Source organism: Ranitomeya imitator, chromosome 3, assembly GCF_032444005.1.
Source record: "Ranitomeya imitator isolate aRanImi1 chromosome 3, aRanImi1.pri, whole genome shotgun sequence".
Taxonomy (NCBI): domain Eukaryota; kingdom Metazoa; phylum Chordata; class Amphibia; order Anura; family Dendrobatidae; genus Ranitomeya; species Ranitomeya imitator.
In genome coordinates this window covers 578,820,658-578,839,787 of record NC_091284.1, presented here as the reverse complement: position 1 = coordinate 578,839,787, position 19,130 = coordinate 578,820,658, and the positions used below count along the sequence as shown (strand labels likewise).

Genomic DNA, 19,130 nt, shown 5'->3' with positions numbered 1-19,130 from the left:
CATCTAGGGAGGTTAGCCACAGTGCCATGGACTTCTCGATGACACTGCGCACGGTAGATACAGGAACATTCAGGTCTTTGGAGATGGACTTGTAGCCTTGGGATTGCTCATGCTTCCTCACAATTGGGTTTCTCAAGTCCTCAGACAGTTCTTTGGTCTTCTTTCTTTTCTCCATGATCAATGTGGTACACACAAGGACACAGGACAGAGGTTGAGTCAACTTTAATCCATGTCAACTGGCTGCAAGTGTGATTTAGTTATTGCCAACACCTGTTAGGTGCCACAGGTAAGTTACAGGTGCTGTTAATTACACTAATTAGAGAAGCATCACATGATTTTTTGAACAGTGCCAATACTTTTGTCCACCCCTTTTTTATGTTTGGTGTGGAATTATATCCAATTTGGATTTAGGACAATTCTTTTTGTGTTTTTTCATTTAAGACAAATTAAATGGAGATAATAACAAAGAATTTGTGATTGCAATCATTTTCAGGAAGAAACTGAGTATTATCTGACAGAATTGCAGGGGTGTCAATACTTTTGGCCACAACTGTATATATCTTTTTATTATTTACTTAGGATTTTTTTTTTATTTTTAACTTTTTTTACTTTGTCCCAGTGTGGGACATCATGTTATAGTGTCAGATCGCTGATATGACACTCCCGGGGCCTGCAGGGAGGACGGAGGAGACGCTAGGAGCAACGCGATCACATCGCGTTGCTCCGAGGGTCTCAGGGAAGCAGTGTTCCGGGGGTTAATGTGCCAGGAGCGGTCCGTGACAGCTCCTGGCACATAGTGCCGGATGTCAGCTGTGATAGTCAGGTGACACCTAGCTGAGCTCTCCCAGTGAGCGCGGCTGATCGCGTTAAAGACGTACTATTCCGTCCCTGGGAATTAGGGCCCGGGTAACATGGACGGAATAGCACGTCTAATGGCAGAAAGGGGTTAATAACCTTTAATAAGCAGACAGCTGTGGGCTGAGTTGTCACACTGCGAAGCGGGAGACCCAGCAGTGGATGCTATTCCAGTGTATGGAGCATCGTTCTCTGAACGGGGCTCCATACACTGAACAAAGAAGACCGGGATTGTCATGGGACCTCCAAATCGATTACAGCGGATCCTGGGATTACATTTTTTGGTAATAAATGGGTAAAAGCAGGACATTGTTGGGAAGTGCTTTTTATAAATAAAGGACTTTTGTGTGTGTGTGTCTGTGCTTCTGTCTTTTGACTAAGGGGTTAGCAATGGGGGTGTCTTATAGACACCTCTCCATTACTAACCTCTGGGCTTGATGAATGAAGACATTACTCAGCTGACATAAACTCCAAAACCATTACCCAGATTGCCAACTCACCAGGGCAATCGAGAAAATCAGTGGCTAAGCGCCAGGATTGGCACATCTAATGGATGCACCATTTGTGGGGCAGCTGAAGGCTGGTCATATTAGGTAAAAATGGGGCCTATATCCATGGACCTTTACAACATATTAATGTCAGCCCACAGCTGTCTGCTTAACCTTTGCTAGTTATTAAAAATAGGTGCGGACCCAGATCAATTTTTTAGGGTCCTCACTTTTTAATAACCAGTAAATGCTAAGTAGACAGCTGGGGGCAGATAGTAATAGGCTGGGAAGCTTCATGGCTATTGGCACACAACATTTTTTTTTTACATTTATTCCTAAAAAGCTGCCAGATAAGTACCATAGAGCATATTAAATATCTTACGGCTATCTATAGCTCTCTGTCTCTTTCCATCTATATCTGTATATAAGGTTGCTTTATTAGTTAGAAAACTAGCTTTAAAGGAAATCCGTCACCCCCCCGGGACATATATGACCTATTATTGTGGGCACACAGGTAATAGAAATGTTAAAATAGTCTTACCTGTATACCTCAAGTTAATCTTTATGCTAAAGATTTCTTCCCGGCTCCGGGGCGTGCGGTGCCTTGACGAAATCCCTGCCTCCTGTCTTCATTGTAATACTTGAAATCTTGCGCCCTGCACTCCCTCAGAAATACCTCATCCTCCCTTCTATGGGCGATGCATACACAGATCTTCTGCGCAGGCGACTTCCGCTCCAGTGACCCCCGGTGTGCGTGCCGATAAGGTGCTCTCCCAACTTCCTCCCTGCATAATCATCGCTATGCACACATGGTTCCTAGCGATGACTATGCAGGCAGGAAGTGAGGAGAGCACTTTATCAGAATGCACGCGGGAGGTCACAGTGACTCGCCTGCGCAGCAGAAGATCCCTGAATACAGTGCTCACCGATGGGAGGATTAGATATGGATCTGAGGGAGTGCAGGGTGCAGGCCCAGGATTACCACTGAAGCACATGGGTGGGGGTTAGTATTGTGATGAAGACAGGAGGCAGTGATTTCTTCCAGGCACTGCACGCCCCGGAGCCTGGAAGAAAACATTAACATGAAGAAAGAATATAAGAATTACCAGCAACAAGACCATTAATATGAGGCATACAGGTAGGAGTATTTTCAAAAAGGAGAAACATTGGGGTTTTTGGCAAAATTTCTATAACAACCTTTATTGAAACAGACCATCAAACAAATTAACAATCAAGATTTAAAAGATGTGATTAAAAAGGACACCAACACTGGCCGCACTCAGTGCTAAATGTAATACTAAAGGGCTTCAATCAACATGATATTTTAAGGACCCCATCACCTACAATGTCCATCCACCTGCTCCCTCCCAAAGGTGAGAGAGAGAGAGAGAGAGAGAGGAGAGAGAGAGAGAGAGAGAGAGAGAGAGAGAGAGAGGGAGAGAGAGGGAGAGAGAGGGAGAGAGAGGGAGAGAGAGGGAGAGAGAGGGAGAGAGAGGGAGAGAGAGGGAGAGAGAGGGAGAGAGAGGGAGAGAGAGGGAGAGAGAGGGAGAGAGAGGGAGAGAGAGAGGGGAGAGAGAGGGAGAGAGAGGGAGAGAGAGGGAGAGAGAGGGAGAGAGAGGGAGAGAGAGGGAGAGAGAGGGAGAGAGAGGGAGAGAGAGAGAGAGGAGAGGAGAGAGAGAGAGGGAGAGGAGAGGAGAGGGAGAGGGAGAGGGAGAGGGAGAGGGAGAGGGAGAGGGAGAGGGAGAGGGAGAGGGAGAGGGGAGAGGGAGAGGGAGAGGGAGAGGGAGAGGGAGAGGGAGAGGGAGAGAGAGGGAGAGAGAGAGAGAGAGAGAGAGAGAGAGAGAGAGAGAGACATTGGCTCTGCATTGGGTTTCGTGTTTCGGTCGATCCGTGACTTTTCGCCATAATCGGCCGATTTCACTCGACTCGACTTTTGAGATAGTCGGGTTTCGTGAAACCCGGCTCGACCCTAAAAAAGTCAAGGTCAAGGGTCGCTCAACCCTAGTGATGAGCGAGTATACTCGTTGCTCGGGTGACCTCCGAGTATTTATGACTGCTCAGGGATTTAGTTTTCATCGCGGCAGGTGAATGATTTACAGCTACTAGCCAGGCTGAGTACATGTGGGGGTTGCCTGGTTACTACCGAATCCCCACATGTAATCAAGCAGGCTCAGTAGCTGTAAATCATTCAGCTACCACGATGAAAACTAAATCTCCGAGCAGTCATAAATACTCGGAGGTCACCCGAGCAACGAGTATACTCGCTCATCACTAATGGCTAACAAAAATAAAATAAATGATGTTACAAGGGAAGCTTTCAGGACTTCTTAGGTTTCTACCTCAGGCATGACAAAGTTTCTGAAGAAAACACAAATATATGCAAACAAACAACACAAAAACAAACTGTAAACCTGTAGCAAGCTGACCTTACAAGGGGTGTGGAGGGCCACGTTGGTACTAGTGGGGAGGCCTTACCACGTGGTCCGGCTGACGTAATATTCACATCAGGCAGGGTAGCGTGGCGTGGATCCTTCACGCTCATCACGGTTTTGTGTTGTTTGTTTGTGCATATATTTGTGTTTCTTCAGAAACTTTGTCATGCCTGAGTTAGAGACCTAAGAAGTCCTGAAAGCTTGCCTTGTAACATCATTTATTTTATTTTTGTTAGCCATATAATGGTATCATAACTACAAGATTATCTTGTCTTTCCCACTGAGAGCATTATTTTTTTACCTGGCTACACGGTACCAAAGCCTTTTTTTCCTTTTTACATTATTATGCTGTCAGGTTACAGAGGAAAACCTGATGACAGATTATATCTGAAAGCTGGAGTTTCTTTTTTTCAATCATGGAAAAAGAATTCTTACCAAACTGAAGTGCAAACACAGCAAAAAGTGAGAGTGACGTTTCCTTGGTGCGTGGGTACTGCCTCGGAGCACACAGCCCATCACTCACACGGCGTGGCGCATTACTCACACACCGTACGGCTGAGACAGGTCTGCCTCATGTCTTCCATTCCATATCCGACACCTGATATCCATCGCTCCGTCATATGTAAGGCAACCATCACTACACATTCTACCATGGCGGGGGGCACGTCAAACAATACAATGAGGTAGTGACAGGAAATGCGGGCTCCTGAACTGTGTATGACATACCCCTGAGCAAGTACACACACATCCCTCATACTGCGGCCGCGCCATGTTCAAAGGACGTCACACTGCAGACGCCAGGTCAGAACAAAGCAGACATGTGAGAAGAGGAACGCCAGAAACGTCCACAGAAATCCAGCACTACTGACACACGGCTTCTGACACTTCCCGCTTTTCCACAAGTCATCAGTCCAGCGATGACCCAATACCCAAGATTATGTGTAACCTGCCAGGGGAACCAGCCTATGCTCCACCTAACATGGCGGCCCCTTATGTAGAAAGTGCCGCTCACCCCAAACTACTGTAAGTGCGAGCGACGTCACACAATACATGAGAAACAACAGGCACCGAGAGGAATGAAGGAAGTGCTCGGAACGCCGTCCACACAGGACCAAGTCAGATACAAGCCATGGTGGCCAACTACTGTCACAGTGCCAGAGACTCACGCTGACTGGATGCTAGGGACAAGACCACTTTTTTTTGCAGTTCTACAGTATTGCTGCTAAAATAAGAGGTATGCTAGTGGGGAGGGTCCATCAGGTGCAGACGCGAACAGTGCCTTAAAGGGATCCTGCCAACAGGACAAAAGCGGACAGTTTTTGCTGTTATTTTATCCCTGCTGCCCCACGATTACTGCTTTATTTTGCCTTTTTTTAATCCGCCACTCAGCTACAGATATGGCCTATTAAAAATGATGCTGAAGTTTATGGCATTACAAAGGGGCGTGTCTCAGGACAATGCAGCGCCCCTTGAAGTCACACCCCCAGAGAATCCTGTGAGCCACACCCCTTTAGTAAAGATCCCAGAAATAAGCGCTAAACAAAAGATCAATATCTCTAGAGCCATACAGAGGATTAAAAAAAAATAAAAAAAATGGCATAGTCAGGGGAGCGTGCACATGAAATAAAAGCAAAAACTGGCCACTTCTGATCCGGTGGCAGGTCCTTTTTAAAGAGGAACATGTAATAACATTCTCAATATAAACTATATACATATTATTTAGATCTGTTAAGCTGGCAGTGTGAGTTAGATGCAAGGTATACCAGCTACTACAGGTGACCGGCGCCTGCTGCTACTGCCACAGGTGACCGGCGCCTGCTGCTGCTGCTGCCACAGGTGACCGGCGCCTGCTGCTGCTGCTGCCACAGGTGACCGGCGCCTGCTGCTGCTGCTGCCACAGGTGACCGGCGCCTGCTGCTGCTGCTGCCACAGGTGACCGGCGCCTGCTGCTGCTGCTGCCACAGGTGACCGGCGCCTGCTGCTGCCACAGGTGACCGGCGCCTGCTGCTGCTGCCACAGGTGACCGGCGCCTGCTGCTGCTGCCACAGGTGACCGGCGCCTGCTGCTGCTGCCACAGGTGACGGCGCCTGCTGCTGCTGATACAGGTGACTGGCGCCTGCTGCTGATACAGGTGACCGGCGCCTGCTGCTGCTATAGGACACTGATGCCTTCTGCGGCCTCAGGTGACTGACGCCTGCTGCTGACTCAGGTGACCGGCGCCTGCTGCTGACTCAGGTGACCGGCGCCTGCTGCTGACTCAGGTGACCGATGCCTGCTGCTGCTGCTGCTACAGGTGACCGGCGCCTGCTGCTGCTGCTGCTACAGGTGACCGGCGCCTGCTGCTGCTGCTACAGGTCACCGACGCCTGAGCACTGCTCTCTTCCTGCCGAGAACACATGCATGCTCAGTCAAGTGCATGCGGGCATCAGGAGAGAGATGGAGGCTTAACAAGCTTCACCTGACAGTGATCCACTGTGCAATCCCTTTCATAGACATCTATAGGAAATCCCCAGTCACTTAGCAGTTACACTGGCTCTTGGGATTCGCCCAGATCCGCTGTTGTATATGCCATGCCATTCTGGGACACATCTGGAGAGTGTCTAATGACTATGCTGGACAGCGCTGGCTTACAAGTGGGCCGGCAGACTCTCCATCCCACTGCACAGTGCTGGAGATTATATATATATATATATATATATATATATATATATATATATATATATATATATATATATATATATATATATATATATATAGACAGACACACATACACATTATATATACATATATTTATATATAGAGATGTCTGTGGAGGGAATCTACTTCTTTTCTCGCGGTAAGATTACACTACTTGCGTGTAGAATAGAGAAAGATCAGCATAATAATGGACCTTATAAGAACTAGTGCCAGCGTTCTCAGCAATCCCTAACCTGTACTGCATACACAAGACTGCTCCTCTGTGCCCATGAAGTGGGGTACAGTGTAATGTGTGACCCGAGCCAGGAAACATCATTCAATGATAAGGGCATGTGGCTTGGATGAAGAGCCCACAAATGCCATCCTTGGTGCTGGCTCCAGCCATGCCAGTTACCAATCACAGACCAACGTCCTGTAATCACACAGCGACTGCCCACAATCAGAATCGCTGTTATGTAGCTGCAGATTGTAGAGGTTAATAAATCAGAAATACCCAGAAAATCCACTGCCACACAGGTCCCATCAAGCAACACTGTGCGCAAAGGTTACATAAGAAAATGTTGTAGTAAGACGCAGAGCATGCCAGCGAAGCCGGGTCAACCGCAAGCCCCGGACCATCTGTTATAACTGGGTACCAGGACTGTCTAGATCAAAATGGTGCGAGGGGGGCTTTATGGTTCCTCTAGGTAAGTCTTCATGACTGGTTACCAGGATGGCGCTGGCCAAGATGGCATGACCTGGCACAAAAACTGCTCTGGTCAGAATGTAATGACCGGGCACAAGAACTGCCCTCACCAGGCTGGCATGACCAGTCATCAGGAGTGCACTGGCCAAGATGATTCAGGGCACTGCTAGCTCTGTGCCCGGCTCTTGGGGTACTGGCAGCACTCTGCCCGAATCTTGGGGCACTGGCAGCACTCTGCCCGGCTCTTGGGGCACTGGTAGCACTCTGCCCTGCTCTTGGGGCACTGGTAGCACTCTGCCGGGCTCTTTGGGCACTGGTAGCACTCTGCCGGGCTCTTGGGGCACTGGTAGCACTCTGCCCGGCTCTTTGGGCACAGGCCACTGGTAGCACTCTGCCCGGCTCTTGGGCCACTGGTAGCACTCTGCCCGGCTCTTGGGCCACTGGTAGCACTCTGCCCGGCTCTTGGGCCACTGGTAGCACTCTGCCCGGCTCTTGGGGCACTGGTAGCACTCTGCCCGGCTCTTGGGGCACTGGTAGCACTCTGCCCGGCTCTTGGGGCACTGGTAGCACTCTGCCCGGCTCTTGGGGCACTGGTAGCACTCTGCCCGGCTCTTGGGGCACTGGTAGCACTCTGCCCGGCTCTTGGGGCACTGGTAGCACTCTGCCCGGCTCTTGGGGCACTGGTAGCACTCTGCCCGGCTCTTGGGGCACTGGTAGCACTCTGCCCGGCTCTTGGGGCACTGGTAGCACTCTGCCAGCATCAGCAGAGCTGTGGCCATGTGCCCTGCCCTCCCCACACCAGACAGACCCCCGGGCACTCACCAGAAGCACGGAGCCCCTCACCACCTCGGAGACGCTCTGCCGGAGCTCCGCTGCAGTGCCGGGCTTGCTGAGCGCCCTGGTGAACTTGCGAGTCTCCGGGTGACTGGAGTGTTGTGAAGACATAGCAGCGGGAGGAGGGGGCTCTCAGCAGCACCATGCACCGGGGCCAAGCGTGTGCCTGCGGGGCGGACATATACCAGCAGGGAGAGCAGCCTCCCGGGAACGATCCAGGCTGTCCCGAGAGCACATCTGAGAGCAGCTGGCAGGCTGCACCGCTCACCCCGGGCCGCCGCGCTCAGCTCAGAATGAAGGCGCGCCCCCGCCGGCCCACACGGAATTCCCGGGGAACGTTCGGACCACGCACTGGGCTTGCACCTCACGTGGGCGCGCTTCACTGTGTCAATATTCTATCCCAAGGGGCGTGGCTCAGGAGCGCGCATCGCTGTCAAGTGCAAACTGCTCCCCCTGTGACGTGCCCATGTTTTGGTGACGTCAGAGTCTGAGCCTGAAGTGTGCGCGGCCATCTTTAACGAGGGCATTGCTTGATTTCTTTACATGTGATGGGGAATAGTCCACACCATGTATGATAATAACACAAGGTCTCTGCTCATGCGCGCCGGCAGTGATTCCCTGTATACAATGCAGTCACCAGTGAGAGTTTTTTTACTTTGAACTTTCCCATATGAAAAATGGCGGCATTTAGAACGCCCTTGTGCACTTGTGTACGCCCATGCTCCAATTTATTCGCAGGTATTAATTCCACTCCCAGCTCTCCCAATGTGTGCCGCATGGCAGACTGCTGTCTCCACAGGAAGGTGGCTTGACTTCCCAGTATTGTGCCATATGCAGCTGCAGGCAGCTTGTGCCATTGCTGCTGAGCAGGGGCCTGGCATAGAGGAGAGCTTGTGCTGCTGGGGCCTGGCATAGAGGAGAGCTTGTGCTGCTGGGGCCTGGCATAGAGGAGAGCTTGTGCTGCTGGGGCCTGGCATAGAGGAGAGCTTGTGCTGCTGGGGCCTGGCATGGAGGAGAGCTTGTGCTGCTGGGGCCTGGCATAGAGGAGAGCTTGTGCTGCTGGGGCCTGGCATAGAGGAGAGCTTGTGCTGCTGGGGCCTGGCATAGAGGAGAGCTTGTGCTGCTGGGGCCTGGCATAGAGGAGAGCTTGTGCTGCTGGGGCCTGGCATAGAGGAGAGCTTGTGCTGCTGGGGCCTGGCATAGAGGAGAGCTTGTGCTGCTGGGGCCTGGCATAGAGGAGAGCTTGTGCTGCTGGGGCCTGGCATAGAGGAGAGCTTGTGCTGCTGGGGCCTGGCATAGAGGAGAGCTTGTGCTGCTGGGGCCTGGCATAGAGGAGAGCTTGTGCTGCTGGGGCCTGGCATGGAGGAGAGCTTGTGCTGCTGGGGCCTGGCATGGAGGAGAGCTTGTGCTGCTGGGGCCTGGCATAGAGGAGAGCTTGTGCTGCTGGGGCCTGGCATAGAGGAGAGCTTGTGCTGCTGGGGCCTGGCATAGAGGAGAGCTTGTGCTGCTGGGGCCTGGCATAGAGGAGAGCTTGTGCTGCTGGGGCCTGGCATAGAGGAGAGCTTGTGCTGCTGGGGCCTGGCATAGAGGAGAGCTTGTGCTGCTGGGGCCTGGCATAGAGGAGAGCTTGTGCTGCTGGGGCCTGGCATAGAGGAGAGCTTGTGCTGCTGGGGCCTGGCATGGAGGAGAGCTTGTGCTGCTGGGGCCTGGCATGGAGGAGAGCTTGTGCTGCTGGGGCCTGGCATGGAGGAGAGCTTGTGCTGCTGGGGCCAGGCATGGAGGAGAGCTTGTGCTGCTGGGGCCTGGCATGGAGGAGAGCTTGTGCTGCTGGGGCCTGGCATAGAGGAGAGCTTGTGCTGCTGGGGCCAGGCATAGAGGAGAGCTTGTGCTGCTGGGGCCAGACATAGAGGAGAGCTTGTGCTGCTGGGGCCAGGCATAGAGGAGAGCTTGTGCTGCTGGGGCCTGGCATAGAGGAGAGCTTGTGCTGCTGGGGCCAGGCATAGAGGAGAGCTTGTGCTGCTGGGGCCTGGCATAGAGGAGAGCTTGTGCTGCTGGGGTCTGGCATAGAGGAGAGCTTGTGCTGCTGGGGTCTGGCATAGAGGAGAGCTTGTGCTGCGAGGGCCTGGCATAGGCGAGAGCTTGTGCTGCCGTGGCCTGGCATAGAGGAGAGCTGGGGCCTGGGAGCTGTAGCACATAGTCTGGTCCTGGTAAGTACTGGGCCCATTGTACTCGACAGCAGTGACACCTGGCGCGTGCAGTTTACTGCATGTTCACACTATGTAGTCTATAGCCAGGGCCGGCTCCAGGGCTTTGTGGTCCCCGGGCGAAAGAGTGTCGGTGGGCCCCTTTAACACATAACACGATCCATGATGCACAGATACGTTAGAGAAATATAGGTATAGTACAATGCAAAGATTTAATTTTTCTTACATTACATGAGTGATATCTATTGTAAATTCTACAATAGCTTTGAAACCGCTGAATCTGTGCAGTGTGTGTGCTGGGGGATCAAGAGTCTGCAGTCACACAGAGAGACCCCAATCTTCATGTTAGACCGGACTGTATAATCCTCCATACAGTATTATGGGCACCACATAGTCCTCCATACAGAATTATGGGCACCATATAGTCCTCCATACAGAATTATGGGCACCACATAACCCTTCATACAGTATTATGGGCACTACGTAGTCCTCCATACAGTATAATGGATCCCATATATTGCTCCATACAGAATAATGGCCCCAATATAATGCTCCATACAGAATGAGTCCCATATAATGCTCTATACAGAATAATGGGCCCCTTATAATACTCCATACAGAATGGGCCCCATATAATGCTGCATACATAAAAAATAACCATATACTCACCTCTCCTCGTTCCTTGTTGGCTGCAGCTCCGGCCTCTTCAGTATCTTCTGACCCTCTGCACTGCAGCAGTGTAGAGAGCGCGCTGTAGGGACATTGCGCCCACTGCACTGAGATGTCTCAGAGTCAGAAGACATGGAAGAGACCGAAGCTGCAGAGGAACAGAAAGAAGTACGTTTTTGAAACTGTTCACAGCTCAATGGGGGAGGGCGGTGGCAGCGGGCCCCCGACTCACGGGCCCCAAAGCGTGTCCACCCATGGCCAATGGGTCCCTCCCGCATGATCAGGGACATGGAACTTGCCTGAGTGTGCTGGGTGATGACATTGGTCCTGTTTAAACCCATACCTCCCAACATGTGAAAAACAGAAATAGAGATAAAGTATGCGGGATGCTATGCAAATTGTGGCCACACCCATTTTTCTTCCAGGCAGGAGGAGAACTCAGAGGGGCACTGACAGTGAGGGACATTCAGCAGACACCTGAGACTGCAGGGCATAGACCCAAATCCTGGACTGTCTGCTCTATCTGGGGCTGTCCGCTGTATCCAGGACAGTTGAGACTACATATGAGCGAATCGATTCACGGGTCTCCGTTCCAGCATCCAGCTCAGTGCTAACTGGTGGCTGGATGGGAGGCCGCGTGAGGCTCTTGCCATCCGGCGGTCCCTGCTCAGCTTTGATTGGCCAGAGCTGCTGAGATGTCATCTGTTCATCCTACTCATCTCTAGTTGGGATCTGTGGATTATTTTTTGTTCATTCATTCATAGTCGGAGCCGCCAGAACTTTCTCATCTTTATGTAGCTTCACTACATGTCATCTGGCTTTTCCAGGTCATCCACCTGACAGCACCATGGAGGTTGTCTTCTTATCCACAATGGGACAGGAAACCACGAGTATAAAAGGACCCTCCCCCTACCAACCGTCAGTGTTTTTCCTGTCCCACTGTGGATAGGAACTACGAGACACTGGCAGGCTCCGTTCGGGGGGTGTGGATCGGGGGGGGGTTTAGGCCCTTAATACCCTTCCCACTTCAAGACCCCCGTGCGCTGAAACCCGACACAGGGTCCCTCAGCTTACCCAGTGCAACGCTGCTCCTAGGATGGCCAGTCGTTTCCTCCTGTGGGGGCTCTCGACCGTGCACGCTGCCCAAGCCTTCTCCGGTCCGGGTCCCGCCTCTGTGAACGGGCATCTCTTCATGCCGTCCCGGAGTACACCACCAGCAACATCACCGGCATGCCGCACGCTGCAGCCCGGCGTAGTGACTTCCGGGTTGCGGTCAGTGGTGGGCGGGGCGGCGTCTCCGTCGCAGCTGAGTGAAGACGGAGTCATTTCCGGGGCATGTCGGTGAGCGCAAAGCGCTCCAACGCCAGGAAACAAGCATAAGGATATAAGGTAAAGGGGGTAGGGATGTCTCCAAACCTGGGCATAATTCGACATGGAGGATACCGCCAGGATGGAGACAGAAAGCCAGGCACACGTAAGTCCCCTAAAGAGGGCAACTACTAATCCCTACCACCCAGTCATAGATGCAACCTTCTAAAACGGGGCTGCTTCTGTTTTATAGGTAGCCCCTGCCTCCATGGATAAGAAGGTTAAGAAATCAGGGAAATATAAGAGTGTCCCATACGCTCTGTAAAATTAAGAGTCTTGGCAAAAACCCCTTTGTGAACCTTACACTAACCGCATTGTGGGTGAAGAGCAAGCCTCTCTCATGTCTAACATGAGGGTTATTATCAGGGAGCAGGTACAGGCGTCAGTCTCTGGCTTAATGACTCCTCAACCCTCACAGCCGGATAACAGGAAAAGAATGAGGGATTCAGACTCTACATCTGAGGGAGCTTTGTCCGAATCGGATCTGGAGGAAGACGAGTTTAGAGATCCTCCAGAAAGAGGGAAGAAGTACTTATTTTTTTTCTATGGACACGGACGAGCTACTAGGTGCAGTGAGACACACCATGCAAATTGAAGAACCCCCAACATCTTGTTCAATACAGGATGAGATGTTTGGCGGGTTACGGTCTCAGACTTCAAAAGTTTTCCCTGTAAATTCTCATATACGCGGGATGATTCTAGAAGAGTGGGAGGAGGCGGAGAAACGTCTGATTATTCTAAAAGACTTCAAACTTCGTCTCCCATTTGATCCAGCGGAGGACAAGGATTGGGAGGACATTCCCAAAATAGACATCCCTTTAACTAGAGTCTCCAAAAGTACCGCTATACCCTTCGAAGACTCCTCTAACCTAAAGGAGCCTATGGATAGGAAAGCGGACAGTCTCTTAAAAAGGGCCTGGGAGAGTTCAGCAGCTGTAATGCGTGCAAACATAGCGGCGACATCAGTAGCACGGTCTATGCACTTACGGGTAGATGATCTGGCAGATCAACTTTCATCTAAAACCCCTGGGGAAACTATATTAAAATCCCTACCCCTTCTAAAAATGGGAACAGATTTTTCTAGCGGACGCATCGGCGGAATCAGTAAGGTTTACGGCCAAAAGTCAATCCCTGTCAAATGCGGCCAGAAGAGCCATCTGGCTCAAAAACTGGTCAGGGGACGTACATACCAAGAATAAGCTTTGCACCATCCCATTTTCAGGTGGAAGGGTATTTGGGCCAGTGCTGGTTGACATCTTAGAGATGGCGTCAGTTGATAAAAAGGGGTTTCCGGAAGAGAAACGCAAAAAGTTTAATCGTAGGTCCCGTTTTAATCAGAGAACTGACTATAGAGGGAAAGGGAAACAAGGGAGGTGGAGCTACCCGAAAGGTGGGGAGGCTAGAACCAAGAGTAAAGAGTCCACCTTTTCAGGTTCAGCATCAGGTTACCACAGAAAATGACACCACCAGTGTAGGGGGGCGCTTAACCAGGTTTCTAGGGGCTAGCAAAAAATCACTACAAGCCCGTGGGTGTTACAACTGATTGCTCAGGGTTACAGGATAGAATTTTCTTCGCCTCCCCCACAAAAATTCCTAATCTCCAGCTCCCACCTTGTCTCGACCTCTCCCATGATAGATATTCAAGACTTAATAAAAACAGCTGCAATAGTCCCAGTACCTCCCCAAGAAATAGGACAAGGGTTTTATTCAAGCCTATTTTCCATAATAAAGCCCTCGGGGGAATCAAGGACTATTATAAATCTCAAACACCTAAATTCATGGGTAGTATACAAACGATTCAAAATGGAATCTATAAAATCTACGATTCCCCTTCTAGACAAAGGGGTGGTGATGTGCACTCTAGATTTAACCCCTTCCCGACCTGTGACACAGCGTATGCGTCATGAAAGTCGGTGCCAATCCGACCTGTGACGCATATGCTGTGTCACAGAAAGATCGCGTCCCTGCAGATCGGGTGAAAGGGTTAACTCCCATTTCACCCGATCTGCAGGGACAGGGGGAGTGGTAGTTTAGCCCAGGGGGGGTGGCTTCACCCCCCCGTGGCTACGATCGCTCTGATTGGCTGTTGAAAGTGAAACTGCCAATCAGAGCGATTTGTAATATTTCACCTAAAAAACTGGTGAAATATTACAATCCAGCCATGGCCGATGCTGCAATATCATCGTCCATGGCTGGAAATACTAATGTGCACCCACCCCACCCCACCGATGGCCCCCCAGCCCCCCGATCTGTGCAGCGCTCCCCTCCGTCCAGTGCTCAGCTCCCCCGTCCTCCTGTCCGCTCCCCCCGTGCTCCAATGAAACCCCCCCGTGCTCCGATCCCCCCCCGCACAGCGATTCCCCCCCCGTGCTCCGATCCACCCCCCTGCACAGCGATCCCCCACCCCGTGCTCCAATCCACCCGCACGCACACCGATCCTCATCCATGCTCCGACGCCCCCCCCCCCGTGCTCCGACGCCCCCCCCGTGCCCTGATCTCCCCCCCCCCCCCCCTTATACTTACCGAGCCTGCCGGTGTCCATCTTCTTTCCCGGGCGCCGCCATCTTCCAAATTGGCGGGCGCATGTGCAGTGCGCCCGCCGAATCGGCCGGCCGGCAGATTCGTTCCAGAGTGAATTTTGATCACTGAGATAGGTTATATCTCAGTGATCAAAATAAAAAAAATAGTAAATGACCCCCCCCCTTTGTCACCCCCATAGGTAGGGACAATAAAAAAAATAAATAATTTTTTTTTTCCACTAAGGTTGGGGTAAGAACTAGGGTTAGGGGTAGGGGTAGGGTTAGGGGTAGGGTTAGGGTTCAGGATGTGCACACGTATTCTGGTCCTCTGCGGATTTTTCCGCGGAGGATTTGATAAATCCGCAGTGCTAAACCGCTGTGGATTTACCGCGGTTTTTCTGCGCATTTCACTGCGGTTTTACAACTGCAATTTTCTATTGGAGCAGTTGTAAAACCGCTGCGGAATCCGCAGAAAGAAGTGACATGCTGCGGAATGTAAACCGCTGCGTTTCCGTGCAGTTTTTCTGCAGCATGTGTACAGCGATTTTTGTTTCCCATAGGTTTACATTGAACTGTAAACTCATGGGAAACTGCTGCGGATCCGCAGCGTTTTCCGCAGCGTGTGCACATACCTTTAGAATTAGGCTATGTGCACACGGTGCGGATTACAGTACCATGTAAACATATGGAAAACCTAATCCGCTGTGCCCATGGTGCGGAAAATACCGCGCGGAAACGCTGTGTTGTATTTTACGCAGCATGTCAATTCTTTGTGCGGATTCCGCAGCGTTTTACACTTGTTCCTCAATAGGAATCCACAGGTGAAATCCGCACAAAAAACACTGGAAATACGCGGAAAATCCGCAGGTAAAACGCAGTGCCTTTTGCCCGCGGATTTTTAAAAAATGGTGCTGAAAAATCTCATACGAATCCGCAACGTTGGCACATAGGGTTAGGGTTGGGTTGGAATTAGGGTTGTGGTTAGTGGTGTGTTGGGGTTACGGGTGTGTTGGGGTTAGGGTTGTGATTAGGGTTATGGCTACAGTTGGGATAAGGTTTAGGGGTGTGTTGGGGTTAGTGTTGGAGTTAGAATTGAGGGGTTTCCACTGTTTAGGCACATCAGGGGGTCTCCAAACGCAACATGGCGCCACCATTGATTCCAGCCAATCTTGTATTCAAAAAGTCAAATGGTGCTCCCTCACTTCCGAGCCCCGACGTGTGCCCAAACAGTGGTTTACCCCCACATATGGGGTACCAGCATACTCAGGACAAACTGCGCAACAATTACTGGGGTCCAATTTCTCCTGTTACCCTTGAGAAAATAAAAAATTGCTTGCTAAAACATCATTTTTGAGGAAAGAAAAATGATTTTTTATTTTCACGGCTCTGCGTTGTAAACGTCTGTGAAGCACTTGGGGGTTCAAAGTGCTCAGCACATATCTAGATAAGTTCCTAGGGGGGTCTAGTTTCCAAAATGGGGTCACTTGTGGGGGGTTTCTACTGTTTAGGCACACCAGGGGCTCTGCAAACGCAACGTGACGCCGCAGACCATTCCATCAAAGTCTGCATTTCAAAAGTCACTTCTTCCCTTCTGAGCCCCGACGTGTGCCCAAACAGTGGTTTACCCCCACACAAGGGGTATCAGCGTACTCAGGAGAAACTGGACAACAACTTTTGTGGTCCAATTTCCCCTGTAACCCTTGGGAAAATAAAAAATTCTGGGCTAAAAAATTATTTTTGAGGAAAGAAAACGTATTTATTATTTTCACGGCTCTGCGTTTTAAACTTCTGTGAAGCACTTGGGGGTTGAAAGTGCTCACCACATATCTAGATAATTTCATTTCGGGGTCTAGTTTCCGAAATGGGGTGACTTGTGGGGGGTTTCTACTGTTTAGTCACATCAGGGGCTCTGCAAACGCAACGTGACGCCCGTAGAGCATTCCATCAAAGTCTGTATTTCAAAACGTCACTACTTCACTTCCGAGCCCCGGCAAGTGCCCAAATAGTAGTTTACCTCCACATATGGGGTATCACCGTACTCAGGAGAAACTGGACAACAAATATTGGGGTCAAATTTCTCCTGTTACCCTTGGGAAAATTAAAAAATTCTGGGCTAAAAAATTATTTTTGAGGAAAGAAAACGTATTTATTATTTTCACTGCTCTGTGTTATGAACTTCTGTGAAGCACTTTGGGGTTCAAAGTGCTCACCTCACATCTAGATAAGTTCCTTTCGGGGTCTAGTTTCCAAAATGGGGTCACTTGTGGGGGGTTTCTACTGTTTAGCCACATCAGGGGCTCTGCAAACGCAACGTGACGCCCGCAGAGCATTCCATCAAAGTCTGCATTTCAAAACGTCACTACTTCACTTCCGAGCCCTGGCATGTGCCCAAACAGTGGTTTACCCCCACATATGGGGTATCAGCGTACTCAGGTGAAACTGGACAACAACTTTTGGGGTCAAATTTCTCCTGTTACCCTTGGGAAAATAAAAAATTGCGGGCTAAAAAATCATTTTTGAGAAAAGAAATTTTTTATTTTATTTTCTCTTACCCCATGACGGCACTAACGAGAGAGAGGGATCCGCCCTCAGGGACAGGAAACCCACCGGTTAAAAAGGCGGGACCTCTCCTCCACCTCAGTTCGGTTTCCTGTCCCCGACGGGGATCCCACAACTCACCATCCAGGAGTCCAGGGACCATCAGGCCGAGTTCAGGCAGGGGGGGGCCCTGCCACGGTCTCAGGTGGATTCCTCCCTGAGGGCGCGATCCGGGGTCGGCGGGCCTCGTAGATGCGCGCAGAGGGGAGGCAGTGAAGAGGATGCCGAGAAAGCCTGCCTCTTCCTTTTCAAAGGGATGATCGGCAATAGGTAGCGGCGGCTACCTGGAGGTTTTCTCCACCGATCCATAAGGCACACAGGAGGTGGTGACGCCGGTCACCGACAGGAGAACGCTGGGAGCAGCGGCGGCTGCGGAAGCTCCGTCCCTCCTGTGAGCCGGCAAACAGTGAGCGCGCGCGCGGAGTTCGGCGACTTACTGCGCAGGCGTGGGGGTCACTTCCGGGGCGGCGCAGGGCACCTCTGGGTAAACCGGAAGTTGCCTGGCGCCGCTCCATTAGTATATATCCAGAAGGAAAGGGGTATACCGCTGCTCAGAGATTACCACCATGAGTGGAATAGAGCAGTCGGTGGAAGAAATTTCACAGGCCCCTGTGACAAAGAACCCGAAGGAGCGCCATTCCTCAAGAAAACCCACGCAGCGCAGCAGCTCAGGATCCCAGCGTAGCAGAGGCTCTGGTGGATCCAGGAGGGAGACGGTGGTTCAAGTGGAGGAGGCATCCTCAAAGCCACAGCCGGTATCTTCCTCACATTAGGAGGGTAAGTGACCTCCGTGAAAGTGTAAATTCTAATAGGGGTTTATTGTTTCCTAGGGAAAGAAATGCCAGGGGAAAAGTAAACATAGAGTATGCCCGCTTTGTTCAGCAGATTTGCCGGATTCATGGGTTAAAAAACTCTGTGCGCCATGTATTAAGAACACCATTGATGAGGAGACACCAAGTTTCACATCTGAATTAAAAGATTTAATTAAAACCCAAGTAGCAGACGCATTAAAAAGCGTAAAAAACCGTAAAAGAAAACATAAAGAAAAATCTCCAGATTACAGCTCCAGCGAGGGAGATAGTACGAGTGGGGATTCTGATAGCTCTACAGCTTCATCATCCTCCTCCGCATCTTCAGAAAGCGGTCGCAACTGTTTCCCAATAGATGAAACGGATGCGTTGGTGAAAATGGTTAGGGCGACAATGGGTCTGGCAGACACTCGTTCAAAAAATCTGTACAAGATCTTATGTTTAGTGGCCTGGAACAAAAGAAGTACAGAGTGTTCCCATTAAATGAAAAAATTCAAGCCCTTATAAAAAAGGAGTGGAAAAGACCAGACAAAAAAGTACTGTTAACACCCAAAAGGAAATACCCATTTGATGACCCAGCCTGCGCCTCATGGGGAAAAGCGCCAAAATTAGACGTCGCCATCGCGAAAGCCTCTAAAAAGTTCGCTCTGCCTTTTGAAGATATGGGGACCCTCAAGGATCCTATGGATAAAAAGGCTGATGTCTTCCTAAAAGGGTCCTGGGAGGCCGCCAGCGGGGGGCTAAAACCCGGTATAGCTGCTACGTGTACAGCTAGAGCACTAATGGTCTGGCTGGATCATTTAGAGACTCAATTAAAAAATAAAACCCCGAGAGAGTCTATACTAGACTCCGTGTCAGCGATGAGAGGGGCCGCTGCATATTTAGCAGATGCCTCAATAGACTCAGTTAGACTGACGGCAAGATCGGCTTCCTTCTCAAATGCGGCTAGGAGAGCATTATGGCTAAAGTGCT

The 19,130-nt window shown here is 50.8% G+C and overlaps 1 protein-coding gene across 3 annotated transcripts in view; it reads right to left on the bottom strand.

The window, feature by feature from the left end:
* The window catches only part of DOCK9 (dedicator of cytokinesis 9), a 350,201-nt gene extending 341,799 nt beyond the window's left edge, over positions 1-8,402 (bottom strand). For 2 of the 3 annotated variants that reach the window (XM_069757993.1, XM_069757997.1), the window contains exon 1: positions 7,980-8,393. In XM_069757993.1, the coding sequence (XP_069614094.1) occupies positions 7,980-8,102 (123 nt within the window). In that variant the 5' untranslated portion in view covers positions 8,103-8,393. Of the gene's footprint in view, positions 1-7,979 lie in introns of all 3 variants that reach the window. The other variant, XM_069757992.1, reaches the window with a different exon arrangement.
* Between the last annotated feature and the right edge of the window lie 10,728 nt (positions 8,403-19,130).